Below are 25229 nucleotides of genomic sequence, written 5' to 3'. Positions count from 1 at the left end.
TCTCTTCAGTAGGTCAGTAGGGTGTAGTCTGGCCCAGAGGGGTGAAGGTGAATGGAAAGGCACTGGAGCAACGAACCGCCCTTGCTGTCTCTGCCTGGCCTGTTCCCTTTTCTTCACTGGGATTCCCTTTTACGGGGGCTGAGTCACTGGCTTACCGGTGCGTCAATTGAGTGGGTTGAGTCACTGACGGGATCTTTCTGTCTGGGTTGGCGCCCCCCTCGGGCTCGTGCAGTGGGGGAGATCTTTGTGGGCTCTACTCAGCCTTGTCTCAGGGTAGTAAGCTGGTGGTTTGAAGATATCCCTCTAGTGGAGTGGAGGCTGTGCTTTGGCAAAGTGGGCGGGGTTATGTCCTGCCTGGTTGGCCCTGTCCGGGGGTATCGTCGGGCCCCCCGACACAATTCCAATGGGAAGCAGTCCTCATCAGGTTAGGGAAGGAGGATACACTGGAAGATTATTATTGAAAATATGGAACATGAATATAGGTAGAGGTGTCATGCCCATAGGGGGAACAGGGACAGGTGACCCCTGAGATTACTCCTGTTCACATACAAAGTAGTGAAGTCATCAAAACGACAAAATAACACATATGGAATCATGTAGTAATCAAACAACTGTAAAACAAACCAAAATATATTTTAAATATTAGATTCTTCAAAGTAGCTGCCCTTTGCACACAAGTTTGCACACTCTTCACTATTATTCTACAGTTTAGAAAACATTCAATATAAAGAAAAACCCTTGAATGACTAGGTGTGTCCAAACTTTTGACTGGTACTATATATATTAAATATTTTTGTTTTTCTGTAATACTACTAGCCACCTAGCAATTTGAAGTTGCCCAAACTCCCAACCTCATAACTAACTACCAAGTAGCCATTTCAGGCTACCAATCAAGTTAGAGTGGCTAGCTTGTTGTCCTTCTGTAGCACAGTTGGTAGAGCATGGCGCTTGTAACGCCAGGGTAGTGGGTTCGATTCCCGGGACCACCCATACGTAGAATGTATGCACACATGACTGTAAGTCGCTTTGGATAAAAGCGTCTGCTAAATGGCATATATATATATATATTACCATCTTAGATGGCATGCCTGCTGGCAAGGTTGGTAGACATGAGGAAAGTAAGCAATTACTAAATTTACTGAATAAGACTCACATTCCTTTCAATCTTTTACCCATATTTTTTTTGCAGAGATGCAGCTTTAGCGTTTTAAAAATGTAGTGTCTTAAAAAAACTACCAGTCAGATACAGACAACTCAAGAGGTACGCTTAGATATGCAGAAAAGTAAACATATATATATACATTTTTACATAGATTTAATCATAACGATTATGGTTTCAGGTATATGAAAAATGATCCAATTTACGGATAGGGGGCCGATCCCCCCTCAGGATCACCCTCCAGCCATTCTCACGTTACATACTTTGTGCCCCCTCAGATTTTTGGGGTGCATGATTTTCCTGAATATAGGCCTATAATTTGTTTTGAGATGTACAGTAGCCTGCCATACTGCTGTGGCACACTAAAATGGGCTCTCTCTCGTTCCTTTAGTCAGTTACCCTTCTCAGAACAGTTTATTGCACCAATAAAATTACTATATTAAGATAAAAATGATTAGAGTATGCTTTTCTGACTGTGCAGCCTACTAAGGTGTCAACTTTCAGATAAACAGATGCCAAACTGTCTTGAACCCCCCAACACAGGTGTTCAATGTCCTCCCGGACTCTGACCCTGCCCCCCACCTCCAGAGGGTAGACACAAAATACTTTGGGACCACAACCTCTGCTGACCTCGAAGCACCCAGCATTGCCATGCACAATACGGTCCTTGTTGATTTCCAAGAATGTGGCGGGCCTGGGCCCCTTTGGACAGGTTTCATGTGGGAAGGCCTTTCATCAGGGCTACAGAACGCCTTCCTTCAGCGCATTCACAACACATTAGATCCGCACTGAGGGAGGCAAACCAGATCAGGTGAATGGAAAAACCCTTTGAATAGGGATATGAGTTCTATTTTAAATGTGGTCCCAGAGTAGCGAAACACAAGGGGTCAATGTTGAGCAACTACAGTCACAATGTTTTCACTTCACTGGTTCACATCAGGTAAATGTGGGGATTTTGTCAGCGCTTTCCTTTCCTTTGCTGCATTATGATCTGTCGATGGAAAAAAAGGAAATGCACAAAATGCCATGCTTATTAAATGGGATTATGTACAGTAGCTGGATTCCTCCTAGGTGTTTGAGGGAGACCCTGCCAGAAGACTCCCATTGGGATGAGAAACAGTTCAGCCTTTGATCAGATATATGTACGTTCATCCTTTCAAGTTGTTTTAGACAACATTTCCATGCATCTTCATTCACCACGACTTAGCCTGTTTCCTCACAATTATGCCTCAGAAAGACGTCAACACATAGTTCTACATTCAATCAAAAACCACAAGATGTGCTAGAGGTCTTCACGGTTCCACCCGACCCGGAATACACCCAATATTTTCCCTCGGGTCCTGCATAGCCTATCGCCTATTTATTTTACGCTAATAAGGTGAATTTATTGACTTATAGAAGACATAGCCAACATACAAAGACCTATTAGTTAACCAGCAGAGCAACTTGGCTGATAAACCACATTTTTTGTCACTCGGGTCTGGTCTAGATCCTGACCCACTAGGGTATCGGTCAGGTCTAGTTGTCGTTGCATCCATTTGAGTTTGGGTCTGATTGTCCTCGGTTCTGGATCAAACTTTTTGGACACAAAAATACTGTGTGTGCGTGTATGAACAAAAACGTAAGGAACATGTTATGTTAATTTACATATACTGAACAAAAATATAAACACAACATGTAAAGTGTTGGTCCCATGTTTCATAAGCTGAAATAAAACATCCCAGAAATGTACCATTTGCACAAAAATCTTATTTCTCTCAAATGTTTTGTACAAATTTGTTTACATCCCTGTTAGTGAGCATTTCTCCTTTGTCAAGATAATTCATCAACCTGACAGGTGTGGCATGTGAAGAAACTGATTAAACAGCATAATCATTACTCAGGTGCACCTTGTGCTGTGGACAAAAGGCCAATCTAAAATGTGCAGTTTTGTCACAACACAATGCCACAGATGTTTCACATTTTGAGGGAGCGTGCAATTGGCATGCTGACTGCAGGAATGTCCACCAGAGCTGTTGGCAGAGAATTACATGTTCATTTCTCTACCATAACATGCCTCCTATGCTGTTTTACAGAATTTGGCAGTATTCTAACTGGCCTCACAACTGCAGATCACATGTAACCACAACAGCCCATGACCTCCACATCCAGCTTCTTCACCATCCAGCTTGTCCGTAATGAAGCCCTTTTGTGGGGAAAACTAATTCTGATTGGCTGGGCCTGGCTCCCATGTGGGTGGGTATGCCCTCCCAGGTGGCCCACCGATGGCTGCGCCCCTGCCAAGTCATGTCAAATCCATAGATTAGGGCCTAATGAATTTATTTAAACGGACTGATTTCCTTATAAGAACTGTAACTTGTTGAAATTGTTACGTTTATATTTTTGTTCAGTATATATGGTTAGGGTAGGAGTTACGTGAACACTAGTTGTTAAAACACAACCCGTAGAGTGAGCCTGTACATTTAATGCTTCGTGTCACTAGACAGGCTCCAGCCAGACTACTTCTACCAGGGAACGGCTTCATGGAAGCCTGAGAGAGGAGAGAGAGCTAGGGCCGGCTCAGCCAGCGAGGTAAGACGCTTAGCCCTCTAAGACGTGCTTGGCTGGGGGTGGATTTACACGACCTGAGTCATCGCCCCGTCTGTAGAAGGTGAGGTCACCCATGGTGCGAGTGTGACCGTCAGATTACCTCAACTGAAAAATAACATCTACTCTACAAGGGTCTCCCCATGTTCATTCATCAATGGTAAAATCATCATTCCAATGGTGAGGGCGGGGGAAGGGGTGGGCTGGCTGGTGACAGAAGGGGATGGAGGTGCAGGGGGGAGTGGAGGGGCTTCGCTCGGACCAGGGAGCACCTGAGGAGACAATTGGCCGAGAGATTCCCCTCTCACTCAGTTCTTGTTGGATATTGCCACCACAATTGCAAAATAACTTTAATTTATTTATCATCATTATCATCATCCCAAAGAGGGCCATTTCATATCACGGTGAAGTTATGAACCAAACAGATGAGATTAAAGTGGACAGTTTTCCATCATTGCTTGCATAAGAACACTACAAAAAGTGACCCTTGGAGAGAGTTCAGTGAAAGTTCCATGCGCAAAAATACTATAAAATATTACAACTGGCAGCTCCAAAAATAGATCCTTATTACAATAGTAATTAAAACATTGCATGAGCGTCAAATGAAGAGAAATAGCTCCAAACCCTGTCATCTGTAGCATATTTAATTAAGACAATACGGTAACGTTTCATCAGCGCAAACTAGGGATTCTTGCCATCATAAAATGCTAGTATGAACTTTTCCCCAAAGGCAATATGTATTATGAGTAATACGTGCGGGAATGGCAAACAAATAACCATCAAATATTATTTTTAAGTCAAATTGAATGAGATTAAAATATCTGTAAAAGAAAGATGTCTAAAAAAAAAATCTCACTTCTGTGGAGATGTTCTTTACACGACCAAATGGAGCTCATACCAGTAGTAATTTTTATCCCGCAAAATTCCAATAAACTGGGTAAAGCTTTTTGATGAGCAAATAGCTAATCAGTCGTTTTTATCCAATATGTCCAAATAAAACGGTAGAACATTGACAGATAAATTTGTTCCTCTTTTGCTGTGTATCTGATGTTCCATGTTCACACACACACACACACACACACACACACACACACACACACACACACACACACACACACAGTGTATCTAGCATCATGGATGACTGGAATGGGGTGCTGTACTGAAGCCATCGTGCAGCCATCTTGGTACTCCTCCTCCATTGTAAAATAGATTTTAGAAGCTATAGAAATGTATTAATGTCTACATTCGTTTTTTTTTTACACATTTATTCTATTAGACATCTTAATGCATACTTGTATTTATATTATACTATTAAAACATTTATTTTTACTACTAAATGTAATTGTCCCCACTATAACAACAAAACACTTATATACATGTTATTTTGTCCTTGAAACATTGAATTGTAATACTGGGGAGTGCGAATATGGCCGACCGGTGGCTTCAAAGCTTCTCAATGGCCAATATAAAGCATCAGCAATCCAGGGTTTATATACATCATTGGTACAGACAACTAGGTTGCCATGAAAACAACAATTCCTCTGGCAGTCTTCGGTTGCTCAACCAACTGTAGTTCTCTTTGTCGAGCCCCAAACCCAGCAGGCGAAAAACAGCAAGTCAACTTAAATTAAACAGCATGTCCCAGAGTCCACAATAACTTACTGTATGTCTAACTTAATAAATATACTCTGCTTCCGCTGGATTTCGCTAAGAGAGCAGAAGTGCTGAGGGGCGTCTTGCTCACCGCCTCTCCTGAGTGGCTATCGGGGGGAGGGGGGTCAAAGGTCAATGGAAGGGCTCAGAGGGGTCAATCAATGCGGTTTCCGCATATCGTGAAGCGGTCTACGTCCAGCAGGTCCTTTTTAGGGGTCCTGTGCTTGAGCTCTGTGCCCTCTGTCCCATCCCCCTCCTTCTGCTCGGGAGTGGCAGGGGGCGAGGGGGTGAGGGTGTCAGGGTCCGGTTCTGGGCTGGTGGAGGGTCTGGTTGGGGTGGTGGTGGGGGAAGTGGTGGGAGGGGCCACAGTCTCTGCCTGTGGGGTGGGGATGGCAGTGGGAGTAGGCTGGGTGGTGACAGAGGAGGAGGGGGGGATGGAGGTGCAGGAAGGAGTGGATGGAGACCGCTCAGACCACGGATCCCCTGACAGATCACCTGATGAGGCAAATGAGACAGAGAGAGAGGTAGATTTAACACAAACAAACAATACTTGGTAATTTGAGAAAAGTTAGCAACACTAACGGTAAGTAACACTCACACATAGATAGATAGTAAGCAACGAATCATGCTATTTATAGTGGAGATCAAGTTTATAACTTCCCTGCCTGGGCTGATGAGACAGTGGATTGCGCAGTGAGATAGAACATAGTAAATAGATTTAGCCGGTGGTAACTTGTGGAATAGACACCAGCTGGAATGCGCTTTTAACCAAATCAGCATTCAGGATTAGACCCACCCGTTGTATAAATTCAAATAAAGTCGAGTGAAGTAGAAGAGGCATATCAGCACATGGGTTACTACTCTATGGAGAAAGCCATTTGCCTAAGGCGCCGACATGCTTCACTTGCATATAAAAGAGTGTGTTGCAAATTAGACTTCACCAGGCGAGCAGCAAATCGTGTGTGTATTCCCCAGAATGCATGAAATAAATGTGTGTTCCTCTAAAGGCAACAACACATGAGCATGGGATACAGCAGGCCTACTTTAGAAAATGCATTGTGGTACTGAACCAGTGGTATAACCATGTAATTAGGAATTGGGGACTGGGGAAGGGTACCAAAAAATGTCTGCAGCATTGAAGGTCCCCAAGAACACAGTGGCATCCATCATTCTTAAATGGAAGAAGCTTTCCAGAAGGACAACCATCTCTGCAGCACTCCACCAATCTGGCCTTTATAGTAGAGCAGCCAGACAGAAGCCACTACTCAGTAAAACGCACAAACGCATGGAGTTTGCCAAAAGGCACCTAAAGACTCTCAGACCATGAGAAACAAGATTCTCTGGTCTGATGAAACCAGGATTCAAGTCTTTGGCCTGAATGCCAAGCGTCACGTCTGGAGAAAACCTGGCACCATCCCTGACGCATGGTTGTGGCAGCATCCTGCTGTGGGGGTGTTTTTCAGCAGCAGGGACTGGAAGACTAGTTAGGATCGAGGCAAAGATGAACGGAGCAAAGTACAGAGAGATCCTTGATGAAAACCTGCTTCAGAACACTCAGACAGGGGCAAAGGTTCACCTTCCAACAGGACAAGTCTCTGAATGTCCTTGAGCGGCCCAGCCAGAGCCCGGACTTGAACCCGATCAAACATCTCTGGAGAGCTGTAGCAACGCTCCCCATCCAACCTGACAAGAGCTCGAGAGGATCTGCAGAGAAGAATGGGAGAAACTCCCCAAATACACGTGTGCCAAGCTTGTAGCGTCATCCCCTAGAAGACTCAAGGATGTAATCGCTGCCAAACACGATTCAACAAAGTACTGAGTAAAAGGTCTGAATACTTTTGTCAATGTGATTTCTGTTTTTTATTTGAAATAAAATAGCAAACATTTCCAAACCTATTTTTGCTTTGTCATTATGGGGTATTGTGTGTGTAGACTGATCATGGGATTTTTTAAATTTAATTTTTTTAAATCAAATTTTAGAATAAGGCTGTAACTTTATAAAATGTGGAAAAAGTCAAGGGGTCTGAAAACTTTCCATAGGCACTTTAAACATATGGCACCTCCAATTAGAACCAAATCGTTATGAAGAACGAGGCAACGTAGTCTGTTAATATAGTTAAGGAATCCATTGGAATCAGGGGGCTAAAAGTAACCTATTTCGCCAGGGAGGTATTCAATAGGCACCAAACAGAATGAAACGGACTAAAACAGGGTGTGACTACCTGAACTCGTCCAATAAGAGAAGCTCATATTCATTTTCCGAGGCAAAACGTTTTGCTACGGCGTGCACTAATGAATGCAGCCCAGAAGAGACAGCTGGGTTGGGTCCAGTACAGTTACAGATGGGCTAATTAAGAATAGCAACGCAAGCATTCCGTGACTTTCTGACCCCACCTGATATGCATTGGCACTGATTATTTTGCCTGAAAACTGTGGTTCTGTAAAAATACAGGAGTGAGAAAAGCTTTGATGTGACGTGGTGTCACTTGTCGCGCTAATGCTCTCAGCGGGCTCGTCTGCCATGCTGGAGAAAATAAACTGAAGCTCCACACACACACACACACACACACACACACACACACACACACACACACACACACACACACACACACACACACACACACACACACACACACACACACACACACACACACACACACGACTTGACAATTTATCTCAGTCATGCGCATCCTCGCAGCAGTTTCAGTTTTGAATTTCAGTGGCAGTTTTGATGTGGATGAAGGAGAGGTGCGTGCGCGTGTGGCGATGCGGGAGGTCAATTACCCGAGTGGGAAATACGCATCTGCTTGCTTGAGGCTGGGTTTGGCAAGCTGGGATTGCTCAGAAGAATGAGTAATTGAGTGTCTTATTGACGCTGGGTTTGGCAAGCTGGGATTGCTCAGAAGAATGAGTAATTGAGTGTCTTATTGAGGCTGGGTAGGCTGTATGTGACTGACTGGGTTCTAATCTGGGTCCTCTTCATGCCTTAAGATTGTGTTAGCCCGCTGAGCGAAAGGCTCAGGGAGGTAACACAAGTCTTCATGGTCTCATGTAAGGGTTTTACCTGTTCCCTAGTCATTATTATAAATGAGAAGATGTTCCCTCGCCTGGTAAAATGAAGGTAAATGAATATAAATACAAGGGGCACTAATTATATGCTTTTGATTGCGTTTTTTATTGATGTCAATCAACTAAACAGTTCCGTCTTGTATAACGTTGTTTATTAGTTGCAATACCAGTCTGTCACTGGGTACCTGAGGGGGCAGTACACCTGGATGTCTTGCTGGTTCGACTGGGCGTCTTCCCGGGGACGGCTGTGGGGGGCTTCTCAAACAGCTTGTCCTCCATGTTGGCTCTCTTCACGTAAACACACGACTTCCCCAGCAGCACAATACTGTTAAGCACTTTCAGGGTCACCATTCTACACAGGGAAAAGACAAGTATTGATATCCAAGGTGAAAGTGAGAAGAGAAGCAGACTACAGTATAGTCATGTGTCTTCACCCACCCCCCCTGTATGGAATACAGATAAGGTATACTGGTATGGCACATATTTAATATTATATATTTTTTTTTTAAATGGCCAATTCAAAAGTTTCTCGATCTCACCATATCAGGGCTCTACAGTGCGACCATATTACTCGCATGTGACCATATTACTCTCTAAATATTTAGCTGTGCAACCTGGAATTTCTATTTAGCAACACCAGTGGGCCTACAAAAATAAAGGGTTCCAGTTTTAATACCTCAAATGATTTTCATTGTGCTCCTAAATTTCTTAGTGTTTGCCTTCTTACATAATTTTGTTTTAATATATATATATATATGCCATTTAGCAGACGCTTTTATCCAAAGCGACTTACAGTCATGTGTGCATACATTCTACGTATGGGTGGTCCCGGGAATCGAACCCACTACCCTGGCGTTACAAGCGCCATGCTCTACCAACTGAGCTACAGAAGGACCACAACTTTTAACTTAGAAAAGGTCTGTGTAGAGCCCTGCGCATTAGGGAATAGCAACACTACCCACAAAGCAGCCATATACCGCACACTGAGTATGACGGGTTATAACGCTCAGTTCATGGATAGAAAACAGCTCCAGGAACGCAATAGGGCTTCGGCATATCTAAAGCTTATGATGCATTTGAAATACGATCGAGAGAGACAGCCACATCTAGGTCTGTGGACCAAATGCCCCCTCCCCGAGGCTTTTGGAAGCCGGACTGTGGTCTTTTCACAGATACCAGGGTCTGTTGGGAATACAGCTATTATATAATAATAATAAAAAGGGGGTGGGGGGGGCACTGGAGATGAAAACGTTGTATTCCACCTCAGGCTAACTGCTGGAAAAAAAGAAGAAGAAAAGATGGAGGGTGAAGAGAAAAAAAAGCCCCAACTAAGCCTAAGCAGAGGGCTAACGTGATGACCCATGCTAAAGTAACTCAATGGGAATAGTCCGGCACGGACATCAGAGGCGCTCCATTTAAATACGCATAGGATATCGCGTGAATGCTATGCTCGCAAACAACGCTAGCCGTTGCGGGACTGACGCATCCGGTTTGTCTATGAAACTCGTGGAAGGGATGCTATGTAATTGAAAATCATCGAACATGACAAAGAATAAGAACTGGATTGGAGTCTTACCCCATGTAAAAGAGGAACACACAGGAGTAGGACAGGGCTCCCTGTACATTCACTGAACTCATCACCACTCGGATTAGCTGTCAATTACAAAATCGAAAAAGCTTCAGCAGAAACACTGTCACACGTTACAGTTAATCAGAAATAAAAATCAAGACAACAAAATGTAGTTATGTCAACTACATTGTCGTGCAACTAATAAACAACGTTATACAAGACGGAACTGTTTAGTTGATTGACATCAATAAAAAACGCAATCAAAAGCATATAATTAGTGCCCACTTAAAACACACTGCCCATCTACATATCATGGAAGGGGAACCACTGCATTGGACTGGTGTACAAGGCTGATCTTACCAGGACTGCAAGAGGAAGAGGAATGAAGCCCATTCTCCTGGCTACGGAATCGCTGTAGTCTGTGCAGGCCTGCCCATTGACAAAAACAAGCCTCAACCACACATCAACTACAGCAGCGGAAAAAGAAGAAAAAACATTGATTGAAACTGTAGGGACAGTGGAGCTGGATGCCTAATCACGGTGTTCGAGAGATGCTACGTACGTTTTTCTGCCGACAGCTGACGAGATCGAAGGCCAGGCTGGCTCTGTATTCACTGTATACCTGGGGATACAAAACAGCCATGTTATCATCACAGAGACAAACACCTAGTTCATTATTAGAATGTATCACTACGGTTGTTTGATATGAAGCTTGTAACCATCTGCCATGGCTCTGCAGAAAAACACAGATACGATAAAGACTGGACCACAAGTGAGTATGACCGACTGGATTTGAAGACCGTGTCAGCCGGCTGAGCTAAAGCCTAGGCAGTTTTCAGGTCTCAGCGAAGGTTACTTGTCACGCGAGAGAATGACTGTGTCAGCCCTTCGATCTAATGCCTTCAGGTCTTAGGCAAGGTTTCTCGCCACACAAGAGCTGGGAATGGGTCATGACTGACAGTGGGACAGCTCGTTGTTGTGGCTGAGGATGACGACGTTGCTAGCCCAGTAGTCCTATTGGGGCATAATGTGTTGTGATTTAGAAAGAGGGCAGAGGGGAGCGGAGGGACTCGTGGCACGCTACAGAGATTGAGGCACACAGCAGTGTGGGAGGCAACCTAAACAACAGTGCCACGCTGTACATAAAAACAGGGCCAACCATGGTGTAATCCTTCAAACATGAACAAAGCAGACCCTCTCCAGTGAACATACATTTCACAGTCACACACCCAGAGGGAAATGTGTTTTCTTAATCAATTTATTCAGTAGATTAATTGAAATTCTTATTCAAGACTTTCAAAAGTGCAATGTATTCCTAATGGGGATTGTTTTATTTGCGAACTGTGAATTTCAATTAATTCCTTGAAGTGGGTGAATTAAAAATGGGATTGACCTCAAAATACACCGTTCCCTCTTGGTGTGCGACTGTGTGCGAAATGAAAGGTTTTCAGTTCATTTATTGGCAACTCATCGAATCATTAGTCATCATCCGTGTGATCCTTACATCTGCCGTGATCTCGTTGAACTTGGTGATGAAGGCGTGTTTGATGACGTCCACTGCGATCTCGGAGGCGATCACCATGAAGACATCAGGTAACAACACCCAGAGATGATCTGGAGACAAGACAACTGACTTGTGAAGTGAATTTCTAAAATCTACACCATTCTTTCTGTACCTCACCGAATGTCTGGACTTTCTTTTTAATTGACTCAAATTGTACATTTAATGATTTCTTGGTTTAATCATATATTGTTTTAGGCTTAGTACAATAAGTTAAACAGTGGTGGATTTGACTCGAACACAAGATAAAATACAATCTTCATATCCATGCGGTGCAAGTCTGCCCAAAATGGTTTTGGATGAGGTCTAGGTTACGCCATAAGGCTCAGACCCGGTCAGAGTACGACATTAGCATCATCACCGTTACTGACATTCAAAATCTGTCAGGGCCAGCTGACTGTATTAAGAGAGCTGTCATATAGGATGGAGGTGATGAGAGTAAGGCTGCACTATCATCATCACAATGTCTTATCCACTAGGGGTTGAATGGAACAGCTTTAAAAAGGGCACCAAGGATCAGGGTGATTACTTTTTCAACGGCAGCAGTAGCAGCAAACTGTGGGCCTCCTGAGAAGCACAGCGGTCTAAGGCACTGCATCGCAGTGCTAGAGGCGTCACTACAGACCCGGGTTCGCTCACGGGCTGTATCACGACCGGCTGTGATCGGGGATTCCCATAGGGGGCGCACAATTAGCCCAGTGTCATCCGGGTTAGGGAAGGGTTTGGTTCATCGCGCTCTAGCGACTCCTTGTGGCGGGCTGGGTGCCTGCAGGCTTTAGTCAGATGAAAAGTGTTTCCTCCAACACGTCGACCGTCGCCTCCTAAGCCCGTTGGAGAGTTGCAGCGATGAGACAAGATCGATATTGGGTGAGAAAAACGGGGGTAAAAAAAACAACTAACAACTAACAATAAAATGGATCCAAGAATTATTATTAATTCCCTTTGCATGTTGGTTACCTGGGCTCCATGAGAACTGCTCCATGTTCCTGAGGCAGACGATGAGAAGGAGTACGTAGCTGGTGAACCGTTCCTTGATATCTAAAATGCAAATACATACATATTCGTAACTAGCTAATACTTAGTTATGTTGGTACATGATTCTATGTAATATCGACAAAAAAGCGTCTGCTAAATGACTTAAATGTAAATGTAAAAAGGGCAGTCATTTGTTCCATGTACTTTCAAATCTACATACATCATTTGGCATAAATATCCTATTCGTCAGAAATCTGTGTGGTTTGGAAGTAAGTGTAACTTGCTAAACAGACTGGATCTTCAAAGACGCAAGCAAATTGCAAGAGGGGGGAAATGGGAAATGATTAAAGCTTATTTTCGGGTCCTTGCATTCCTGCAGAATGACAGCAACAAAGATGAAAACATGCAGCCTGCAGGCACAAAGAGGAAGAGTTCAGAATGCATTTAAATCTATGGCGCATTTCTTTCGTGTTATCAAAGCTGAATAAACAGCTCCGATTGCCGCTTCAAAAAGGACGAGAGAGAGAGAGAAGGCTTAACCCATCGCATAGGAAAAGACTGTCTAACATGTAGAGCGTTTTGAATCAGAGAAATGGTGTTAAAAATAAATGTCCATATCACATTTAAGATGTAAAGTGTAATGCCTATGGCAGTATCTTACCACTGTTGGACATCTGAAAGAGGTTGTTCTTCTCAAACTTCTTGAACACACTTCCTTTGATCTCCACAAACTGTACATGCAGGAAATACAGGAAAATATATTTGAGTGTCCTCTACATTTTAGGATTACGTGTGTGTGTGTGTGTGTGTGTGTGTGTGTGTGTGTACACTCACGTTGTTGGACATCATGATGGTGAGCAGGGACTTATTGTGAGAGTTGAAAGCCACGTTGAGCGTTGACGCCTGGACCATGATGAGGATGGCATGCAGGACTGGAGACAGAGGCTCAGGAAAACACTGAACATGGTGGCAACAGCATCCACTGCAGTAAAGGGCTGGGTGTTTGAGTGAGAGCGTGTGTGGACTCAAATTACTGACACATCATCAAAAAAACAACAACACTAACTAAAAAAAGTGACACCTGTGTGCATTTCCTAAGTTCTCCATGAAGGATACAGACGTAGAATACAGCCATGAGGAAGTGGGGGATGACCCCTATGCTGTCTCTCTTCCTCTCTTTGGGCTCTGTGGCCGTCCAGTAGAGAGCGTCAAGGATGTCTTGGCCAAACGACGAGAACAGCCTGTCAGCTACCTAAACCGGGACGGTAAGTAGTTCAAGTCAAGTTCAGCATGAGTTAATGATGTGACTTGCGACCTCGTATAAGTGATACAACGGGTGATATTTAAAATAAAATAAAAAATGTGAAATTTTACCTTTATTTAACCAGGCAAGTCAGTTAAGAACAAATTCTTATTTTCAATGACGGCCTGGGAACAGTGGGTTAACTGCCTGTTCAGGGGCAGAACGACAGATTTGTACCTTGTCAGCTCGGGGATTTGAACTCGCAACCTTTCGGTTACTAGTCCAATGCTCCAGGGGCGGCAGGATAGACTATGACAGATTACCAGCGCTTGGCTGTGTGTCACTTCTCAAATCAAATTTTATGTCACATGTGTCGAATGCAACAGGTGTTGTGGGACATCTTGAAGGGACTGATAATGGTGAAATGCTTACTTACATGCCCTCAACCAACAGTGCAGTTCAAGAAATAAGTTAAGAAACAAGTTAAGGAAATAATTTACTAAATAAAAAAATAAAAAGTAAAAATAAACACATAATTAAATAACAATAACGAGGATATATGAAGGGGTACCGGTACTGAGTAAATGTGCGGGGGTACAGGTTAGTCAATTTAGGTTAGGTAATTTGTACATGTAGGTAGGGGTAAAGTGACTATGCATAGATGATAAAGAGTGAGTAGCAGCAGTGTAAAAACAAAGGGGGAGTGGGTCAATGTAAATAGTCATTCTGTCAAGGAGCATTTTGGACCTAGACTTGGCGCTCCAGTAGCGCTTTCCGTGCGGTAGCAGAGAGAACAGTCTTGACTTACGTGAATTGAGTCTATGACAAAACAAAATTGTATGTTTTATATCGGCACACCCTTAGCGGAGTTACCAACAACCGGATATATCCGGTTCAGGGATACAGCTAATTCAACCTAGCATCCATTCCTGCTGAAAGCAGGAACTCCACTCAAGCGTCTTTTTACGCCAGCTACAACTCGTTTTTCCCCTAATAACATATCACCTGCACCATTTCAGATGAAACAAGGTATCCCGAGGCCCTAATCAAATACTTCAGCCAACAACAATAGATTTTCCTTGACATAGGCCTTACGCGACTGGATCATTGGAAGCTATATAGAGGGGAACCTTTAGATCACATTCCTACAACAGCTCTGAATCCAACCCATTGTACCTCCAGCATGTTGTAGATGATGTAGAGTTTGATGACGGACTGTCCCCGGATCAGGTGGTACATCATGCTGTAGTCCACGTAGTGCATCATGGAGTAGCACAGCACCATTATCAGTCCCTTCAAGATGTCACACACCTGGGCAGGCTGCAGCAGGCGTGAGCCACTGGCAGAACACACACACACGTTACAAATAGAACCTTGACATACATCTGCATGTACACACACACAGCCAAGTCATACATCTGCATGTACACACACACAGCCAAGTCATACATCTGCATGTACACACACACAGCCATGTCATACATCTGCATGTACACACAGCCATGTCATACATCTGCATGTACTGTATGCATGTACACTACCGGTCAAACGTTTTAGGACACCTACTCATTCAAGGGTTTTTCTTTATTTTTACTATTTTCTACGTTGTAGAATAATAATGAAGACATCGAAACGATGAAATAACACATATGGAATCATGTAGTAACCAAAAAAAAGTGTTACATCAAAAAACATGTTATATTTGAGATTCTTCAAATAGGCACCCTTTGCCTTGATGACAGCTTTGCACAGTCTGGGCATTCTCTCAACTAGCTTCACCTGGAATGCTTTACCAGCAGTCGTGAAGGCGCGCCCACAAATGCTCAGCACTTGTTGGCTGCTTTTCCTTAAGTCTGTGGGACGACTCAACCCAAACCATCTCAATTGGGTTGAGGTCGGGTGTCTGTGGAGGCCAGGTCACCTGATGCGGCACTCCATCGCTCTCCTTCTTGGCCAAATAGCCCTTACACAGCCTGGAGGTGTTGGGTGATTGTTTTGTTGAAAAACAAATGATCGTCCCACTAAGCGTAAACCAGATGGGATGGCGTATCACTGCAGAATGCTGTGGATGCCATGCTGGTTAAAATAAATTAAATCAGACCGTGTCACCAGCAGAGCACCCCCACACCCTAACACCACCTCCTCCATGCTTTCCGGTGGGAAATACACATGCGGATATCATCCGTTCACCCACACAGCATCTCACAAAGACACAGCGGATGGAGCTACATATCTCCATTTTGGACTCCAGAGCAAAGGACACATTTCCACCGGTCTAATGTTCATTGCTCGTATTTCTTTGCCCAAGCAATTCTCTTCTTATTGGTGTCCTTTAGTTGTCGAATTGCTGCAAAGAAACCACCATGAAGGCCTGATTCACGCAGTCTCCTCTGAACAGTCAATATTGAGGTGTGTCTGTTACTTGAACTCTGAAGTATTTATTTGGGCTACAATTTCTGAGGTTGGTAACTTGAATGAACTTATCCTCTTATCCTCTCCTTCCATTCCTGTGGCGGTCCTCATGAGAGCCAGTTTCATCATAGCGCTTGATGGTTTTTGTGACTGAGCTTGAAGAAACTTTCAAAGTTCTTGAAATTTTCTAGATTGACTGACCTTGACTGAATCTGATAGCCCCCTCGCTGACTAACTGCAGCTCAGGCCAACAACAGAGGTGTGTGTGTGTGTGTGTGTGTGTGTGTGTGTGTGTGTGTGTATAAAGGGCAGTCATGCTTCGCTGCCATGCAGACAGACACAAAAAGGGCATGCTGCCATTACTGACCTTCATCTTAAAGTAATGATGGACTGTTGTTTCTCTTTGCTTATTTGAGCTGTTCTTGCCATAATATGGACTTGGTCTTTTACCAAATAGGGCCATCTTCTTTATACCACCCCTACCTTGTCACAACACAACTGATTGGCTCAAACACATTAAGAAGGAAATAAATTCTACAAATTAACTTAAGGCACACCTGTTAATTGAAATGCATTCCAGATGACTTCCTCATGCAGCTACAGTTGAAGTCGGAAGTTTACATACACTTAGGTTGGAATCATTAAAACTTGTTTTTCAACCACTCCACAAATTTCTTGTTAAACTATAGTTTTGGCAAGTCGGTTGTGCATGACACAAGTCATTTTTCCAACAATTTTTTACAGACATTATTTCCCTGTATCACAATTCCAGTGGGTCAGAGGTTTTACATACACTAAGTTGACTGTGCCTTTAAACAGCTTGGAAAATTCCAGAAAATTATGTCATGGCTTTAGAAGCTTCTGATAGGCTAATTGACATAATTTGAGTCAATTGGAGGTGTACCTGTGGATGTATTTCAAGGCCTACCTCGTTGTTTGACATCATGTGAAAATCTAAAGAAATCAACCACGAACTCAGAAAAATAAATTGTGGACCTCAACAAGTCAATTTCCAAATGCCTGAAGGCATCACGTTCATCTGTACAAACAATAGTATGCAAGAATAAAAACCATGGGACCACGCAGCGGTCATACCGCTCAAAAAGGAGATGCGTTCCGTCTCCTAGAGATAAATGTACTTTGGTGCGAAAAGTGCAAATCAATGTCAGAACAACAAAGGACCTTGCGAAGATTCTAGAGGAAACAGGTACAAAAGTATCTATATCCACACTAAAACGAGTCCTATAATCGGCATAACCTGAAAGGCCACTCAGCAAGGAAAAAGCCACTGCTCTAAAACCGCCATAGAAAAAGCTAGACTACGGTTTGCAACTGCACATGGGGACAAAGATTGTACATTTGGGAGAAATGTCCTCTGATCCGATGAAACAAAAATAGAACTGTTTGGCCATAATGACCATCATCATGTCATCATGTTTGGAGGAAAAAGGGGGAGGCTTGCAAGCCATCCCAACCGTGAAGCACGGGGGTGGCAACATCATGTTGTGGGGGTGCTTTGCTGCAGGAGGGACTGGTGGACTTCACAAAATAGATGGAAAATTATGTGGATATATTGAAGCAACATCTCAAGACATCAGTCAGGAAAATGGCTTAAGGACAAAGTCAAGGTATTGGAGTGGCCATCACAAAGCCCTTGACCTCAACCCTATAAAAAAATGAGTGGGCAGAACTGAAAAAGCATGTGCGAGCAAGGAGGCCTTTACAAACCTCACTCAGTTACACCAGCTCTGTCAGGAGGAATGTGCCAAAATTCACCAACTTATTGTGGGAAGCTTGTGGAAGGCTACCTGAAATGTTTGACCCAAGTTAAACAATTTAAAGGCAATGCTACCAAATACTAATTGAGTGTATGTACACTTCTGACCCACTGGGAATGTGATGAAAGAAATAAAAGCTGAAATAAATCACTCTACTATTATTCTGACATTTCACATTCTTAAAATAAAGTGCAGAAATGCAGAAAATAGTACAAATAAAGTACAAATAAAGAAAACAAGAACAAAACAAGAAAATAGTACAAATAAAGAAAACCCTGGAATGAGTAGGTGTTCTAGAACTTTTGACCCCTGGAATAATGTACTCACACACACATCATAAATGCACACAGCCTAGTCATACATTTGTATGTATGCACACACACACAGCCTAGTCATACATCTGCATGTACACACACACACACACACACACACACACACACACACACACACACACACACACACACACACACACACACACACACACACACACACACACGCACAGCACGCACGCACACGCACGCACACACACACAGCCTAGTGTACATGCAGATGTATGACACACACAGCAGAGTCGTACACACAGAGCCTAGTCTACCGTACATCTAAGCCAGTATAACTCCTGCATACTAGTACCTTAATCCTTTGCATGCCCACCACTTCACTACGTATTACTCAAACTAAGGCCAGATTTCAAATCGATTGCAGACGGTGGATTTCTGGATAGCGCTTTCAAGCGCGTGTTTAATTCGTACAGCAGCCTGTCCCGAATGGATGGAGCTGACTTTACGATATTCAAGAATCCACTATCAACAATAGATTGAATAACGACATAAAACCCCACAAATAAGACTATCCATCAACACCCTCACCTTAGTGAACTTAAAGAAGAAGTTGCCAAAAAAGCTTCCTAAAAGGGAGAGGGAAATATATATATATATATATATAAAAATCACATTTTAAGATTTCTCAATGCCTGCGGTAAGACTTAGAATAACCATTCACAAGGTGATTGGCAGAGGAGGTGCCAAACATCTCAATAGCTCAGTCGGAAGGTTATTTTGGGAAGGTGGCAGTGACGCTGGGGTGCGAGAGAGGGGCTTGAATTCAGAAAGTGCAAATTGAATGCTTAATCTGGTGTCTCATCTACTTCATCTACTTCCCAAATTGTGTGCAGTGAGCATTGAAGTATGAAGGGAAGAAAACAACATCAGCGTCATAATCTTCATTATCATAAAAGTTATGGCAAGATGGACTTAGGGTCACTGTTGATTTTTGATAAATACTGGGGGCCGGGAAGATCTTTCTTTCACTTAATCATTTAGAGATCAGTGATAACCTCAAAGAGAGGAAGAAGGAAGCATATGCTATATTATATGCCAATTCATACTGGGGCAAAAAAAAAGAAGAACTCACTGCTGTTGCTCTAACACCCTCTACTGGCCGCACTCAGACACAGCACTTTGGCACATTCTAGTGGACCTTTGCAGAGGAGTGACCAGTGAATGACCCATAACATGACACTGCTTAGGCTATTAAAGTCAAATGCACGATGAGAGAGAGTGTACTCTCTGTCCTGCCCGTGTATGTTAGTGAATGCCAGGCCCTGTGTAACCCTGTTCCCCTGGCACCAGCCATCACCATGATCTGATAGCCCCCTAGCTGACTAACTGCAGCTCAGGCCAACAACAGAGGTGTGTGTGTGTGTGTATAAAGGTCAGTCATGCTTCGCTGCCATGCAGACAGACACAAAAAGGGCATGCTGCATCATCAAACGGCTCTCACAAAGGCCACAGCAATCAGCGCTGAGCTGTGCTGTGTGAGAGGAACAGTTTTTCAGGACAAAGTACTGGGATAAGCGTTATCAGCGGAGGTGTGGAGTTTTTGCTAAGCCTCTCCTGGGGCATCTCAGATCTGAAAGATTGACTGCGCCGACAGTTGTTTGTCAGTGAAGACATCGTTTTAACTATTGATATTACAACACATCACCTTTGGCCTAACGCGACTTCCAAAGAAATGACAGGGTAAGGTCAAAACACCAACAGAAAAATGACACTCAAAGATATAGGAGTGGACTTGGCAAATGACCTTTGCAATTCATACTCATTTTCTGTATAGAGTGGATAAGGTACATTGAAATGTTTTCAAGCTAAGGAATTCAAAATAGCACATCTTGAGGTGTGGTCAAACATCAGTTATCAGTAAAAAAACATTATATATATATATGTTTACCTAGAAAATACCTCAGTAGAGCTAGTAGCCAGTCACAGTGCCTGATTACAGCTTCTGTGTTCGTGTGGGGATTGCGAGAGCGAGGGTGCTGAAACTCGAGGCGCAGCGAGCTCAAGCCATCTGTTGCTGCGATGTCTTTTACTGGGCATCTGCAGCACACAGCTATCGCCCATCCACTACAACAGGCAGGCCTCCACTAAAAAATAAATAAATCTGCTACGGCTTTCCCTTCAGTTAGGCCTACATACTCTGACATTATGCATACCGTACACACTCTGGAGAGAGATTGGTCAGACAGGAGTCCTCAAAGTAGTAGGGAGAACTGCACATTGTTGGTGTGTTGTAATTTGATGTTAAGCATTTCAACAAGAATGGAGCTTTGATATACCGTGGGAAATCAGTTTGGCGGGCCAGTCTTGAAGAAACCATGTCCACTATGTATATGAGCTAGAGGTCGACCGATTAATCGGAATGGCCGATTAATTAGGGCCGATTTCGTTTTCATAACAATCGGAAATCTGTATTTTTGGGCGCCGATTTTGCCGATTTTTTTACACCTTCATTTAATCTTTATTTAACTAGGCAAGTCAGTTAAGAACACATTCTTATTTTCAATGACGGCCTAGGAACGAGGCAGAACGACAGATTTTTATCTTGTCAGCTCGGGGGATTCAATCTTGCAAACTTAACAGTTAACTAGTCCACTGCTCTAACCACCTGCCTCACGAGGAGCCTGCCTGTTACGCGAATGCAGTAAGCCAAGGTAAGTAGCTAGCTAGCATTAAACTTATTTTATAAAAAACAATCAACGACTGTCGTTGCTCCAATGTGTACTTAACCATAAACATCAATGCCTTTCTTAAAATCAATAAACAAGTATAATATTTTTTAAACCTGCATATTTAGCTAAAAGAAATCCAGGTTAGCAGGCAATATTAACCAGGTGAAATTGTGTCACTTCTCTTGCGTTCATTGCACGCAGAGTCAGGGTATATGCAACAGTTTGGGCCGCCTGGCTCTTTGCGAACTGATTTGCCAGAATTTTACGTAATTATGACATAACATTGAAGGTTGTGCAATGTAACAGGAATATTTAGACTCATGGATGCCACCCGTTAGATAAAATACGCAACGGAATAAACATTTTGTTTTTCGAGGTGATAGGTAAAATCCGGAAACTAAGGCTCGTATTTCTGTGTGTTTATTATAGTTAAGTCTATGATTTGATATTTATTAGAGCAGTCTGACTGAGGGGTGGTAGGCAGCAGCAGGCTCGTAATAGTCAAAGGTATATGGTTTAGAGAGAAATAGTTGACGCGTTATAATTCCTGTAATAACTTGCGGCTGAACTTGAGAGGTTCCTTTGTTATTTTACCGTTCATGTCTTCCATAGAGAATGTCTTGATCTACTTCAAATAAGGTCTGTGTTTCGTGCAGGCTTAAACCACCTTGGCGTTTTGATGGGCAATTTATGGTTTCGGTTTTCGTGGATTTCTCTTTCAAGTAAAAAAAACAAAAAAAACAATGTCCTCGGACCAGTTTGGTGTCCACAAATGGCACATTTTAAAGTTAATTCTATTGATATACACCGAGAGCACAGTATTTGTATTATATTTTATAGTGTCTTTTTTGCTCATCTTTATCAAATCTCACTAGGATAAGGTAACATTTGTCAACATATTTTCATAAATCACTCTACAATTTTTTGTATCTTCGCTTATATTTAGCCAATATTGATCAGAATTACCTTGTCCTATGGATATCTACACAGTTATAGGATTGGCAAGGTGGTGTAAGCCTACATGAAACACAGACCTTATTTTAAGTGAATCTAAAAAAAAAAAATGAATGAAGAAACCGCTTTTCAGATTTTGCTAGGTGTCATGGGAATTATGACTCGCACTTTGGTCGTCAATTCTTACCGTGTCCATTATTAAAATAGGATTTCCTGCATATAGAAATGACAGTTTTTGTTTTCAACATTCATCACAGGTAACTTAAACTCTATTTTTATTCAAACAGTTGAGAGTATTTGTCTCCTAAGCAGACTTCCGGCGCCGACAGAAATGGCCGCCTCGCTTCGCGTTCCTAGGAAACTATGCAGTTTTTTGTTTTTTTACGTGTTATTTCTTACATTAGTACCGGGTCATCTTAGGTTTCATTACATACAGTCGAGAAGATCTACTGAATATAAGAGCAGCGTCAACTCACCATCAGTACGACCAAGAATATGACTTTCGCAAAGCGGATCCTGTGTTCTGCCTTTCACCCAGGACAACGGAATGTATCCCAGCCGGCGACCCAAAAAAACAACTTCGTAAAAGAGGGAAACATAGTGGTCTTCTGGTCAGACTCCGGAGACGGGCTCATCGTACACCACTCCCCAGTATACTTCTCGCCAATGTCCAGTCTCTTGACAACAAGGTTGATGAAATCACAGCAAGGGTAGCATTCCAGAGGGACATCAGAGACTAACGTTCTTTGCTTCACGGAAACATGGCTCACTGGAGAGACGCTATCGGAGACGGTGCAGCAAGCTGGTTTCTCCACGCATCGCGCCGACAGAAACAAACATCTTTCTGGTAAGAAGAGGGGCGGGGGCGTATGCCTTATGGCTAATGAGACGTGGTGTGGTCACAAAGGCATACAGGAACTCAAGTCCTTCTGTTCACCTGATTTAGAATTCCTCACAATCAAATGTCGACCGCATTATCTACCAAGGGAATTCTCTTCGATTATAATCACAGCCGTATATATTCCCCCCCAAGCAGACACATCGATGGCTCTGAACTAACTTTATTTGACTCTTTGCCAACTGGAGTCCATACATCCTGAGGCTGCATTCATTGTAGCTGGGGATTTTAACAAGGCTAATCTGAAAACAAGACTCCCTAAATTGTATCAGCATATCGATTGCACAACCAGGGCTGGCAAAACCTTGGATCACTGCTATTCTAACTTCCGCGACGCATATAAGGCCCTGCCCCGCCCTCCTTTTGGAAAAGCTGACCACGACTCCATTTTGTTGATCCCTGCCTACAGACAGAAACTAAAACAAGAAGCTCCCACGCTGAGGTCTGTTCAACGCTGGTCCGACCAATCTGATTCCACACTCCAAGACTGCTTCCATCACGTGGACTGGGATAAGTTTCGTATTGCGTCAGACAACAACATTGACGAATACGCTGATTCGGTGTGCGAGTTCATTAGAACGTGCGTTGAAGATGTCGTTCCCATAGCAACGATTAAAACATTCCCAAACCAGAAACCGTGGATTGATGGCAGCATTCGTGTGAAACTGAAAGCGCGAACCACTGCTTTTAATCAGGGCAAGGTGACCGGAAATATGACCGAATACAAACAGTGTAGCTATTCCCTCCGCAAGGCAATCAAACAAGCTAAGCGTCAGTATAGAGACAAAGTAGAATCTCAATTCAACGGCTCAGACACAAGAGGTATGTGGCAGGGTCTACAGTCAATCACGGATTACAAAATGAAAATCAGCCCCGTCACGGACCAGGATGTCTTGCTCCCAGGCAGACTAAATAATGTTTTTGCCCGCTTTGAGGACAATACAGTGCCACTGACATGGCCTGCAACAAAAACATGTGGCCTCTCCTTCACTGCAGCCGAGGTGAGTAAAACATTTAAACGTGTTGTCCAGAACGCCGCAGCCCGTCTAGTGTTCAACCTTCCCAAGTTCTCTCACGTCACCCCGCTCCTCCGCTCTCTCCACTGGCTTCCAGTTGAAGCTCGCATCCGCTACAAGACCATGGTGCTTGCCTACGGAGCTGTGAGGGGAATGGCACCTCAGTACCTCCAGGCTCTGATCAGGCCCTACACCCAAACAAGGGCACTGCGTTCATCCACCTCTGGCCTGCTCGCCTCCCTACCACTGAGGAAGTACAGTTCCCGCTCAGCCCAGTCAAAACTGTTCGCTGCTCTGGCCCCCAATGGTGGAACAAACTCCCTCACGACGCCAGGACAGCGGAGTCAATCACCACCTTCCGGAGACACCTGAAACCCCACCTCTTTAAGGAATAACTAGGATAGGATAAAGTAATCCTTCTCACCCCCCTTAAAAGATTTAGATGCACTATTGTAAAGTGGCTGTTCCACTGGATGTCATAAGGTGAATGCACCAATTTGTAAGTCGCTCTGGATAAGAGCGTCTGCTAAATGACTTAAATATAAATGTGTTAACCCTCGCAAGGCTGCAGGCCCAGACGGCATCCCCAGCCGCACCCTCAGAGCATGCGCAGACCAGCTGGCTGGTGTGTTTACGGCCATATTCAATCAATCCCTATCCCAGTCTGCTGTTCCCACATGCTTCAAGAGGGCCACCATTGTTCCTGTTCCCAAGAAAGCTGTTTCTGTTCCCAAGTAGCACTCACTTCCATCATCATGAAGTCATCATGAAGTGCTTTGAGAGACTAGTCAAGGACCATATCACCTCCACCCTACCTGACACCCTAGACCCACTCCAATTTGCTTACCGCCCAAATAGGTCCACAGACGATGCAATCTCAAACCACACTGCACACTGCCCTAACCCACCTGGACAAGAGGAATACCTATGTGAGAATGCTGTTCATCGACTACAGCTCGGCATTTAACACCATAGTACCCTCCAAGCTCGTCATCAAGCTCGAGACCCTGGGTCTCGACCACGCCCTGTGCAACTGTGCAACTGGGTACTGGACTTCCTGACGGGCCACCCCCAACAACATCTCCACCCCGCTGATCCTCAACACTGGGGCCCCACAAGGGTGCGTTCTGAGCCCTCTCCTGTACTCACTGTTCACCCACGACTGCGTGGCCACGCACGCCTCCAACTCAATCATCAAGTTTGCGGACGACACAACAGTGGTAGGCTTGATTACCAACAACGACGAGACGGCCTACAGGGAGGAGGTGAGGGCCCTCGGAGTGTGGTGTCAGGAAAATAACCTCACACTCAACGTCAACAAAACTAAAGAGATGATTGTGGACTT

At 43.7% G+C, this 25229-nt stretch overlaps 1 protein-coding gene across 2 annotated transcripts in view; it reads right to left on the bottom strand.

Annotated features, from left to right (window-relative positions):
• Window positions 1-4082: 4082 nt before the first annotated feature.
• Window positions 4083-25229, bottom strand: part of LOC118363602 (transmembrane anterior posterior transformation protein 1 homolog) — a 38863-nt gene continuing 17716 nt past the window's right edge. For both annotated transcript variants that reach the window (XM_035744641.2, XM_035744643.2), the window contains exons 4-14: window positions 14993-15155; window positions 13690-13825; window positions 13408-13505; window positions 13235-13304; window positions 12556-12636; window positions 11542-11651; window positions 10600-10659; window positions 10398-10466; window positions 10044-10120; window positions 8653-8819; window positions 4083-5893 (exon numbers count right to left, since the gene is read on the bottom strand). In XM_035744641.2, coding sequence (XP_035600534.1) covers window positions 5553-5893; window positions 8653-8819; window positions 10044-10120; window positions 10398-10466; window positions 10600-10659; window positions 11542-11651; window positions 12556-12636; window positions 13235-13304; window positions 13408-13505; window positions 13690-13825; window positions 14993-15155 — 1372 coding nt within the window. In that variant the 3' untranslated portion in view covers window positions 4083-5552. The remainder of the gene's footprint in view (window positions 5894-8652; window positions 8820-10043; window positions 10121-10397; window positions 10467-10599; window positions 10660-11541; window positions 11652-12555; window positions 12637-13234; window positions 13305-13407; window positions 13506-13689; window positions 13826-14992; window positions 15156-25229) is intronic.

This window comes from Oncorhynchus keta, chromosome 30 (genome assembly GCF_023373465.1).
Source record: "Oncorhynchus keta strain PuntledgeMale-10-30-2019 chromosome 30, Oket_V2, whole genome shotgun sequence".
NCBI classification, from domain to species: Eukaryota; Metazoa; Chordata; class Actinopteri; order Salmoniformes; family Salmonidae; genus Oncorhynchus; species Oncorhynchus keta.
Note: the sequence above shows the minus strand (reverse complement) of the source record. Positions and strands in the feature narration are given on the sequence as shown.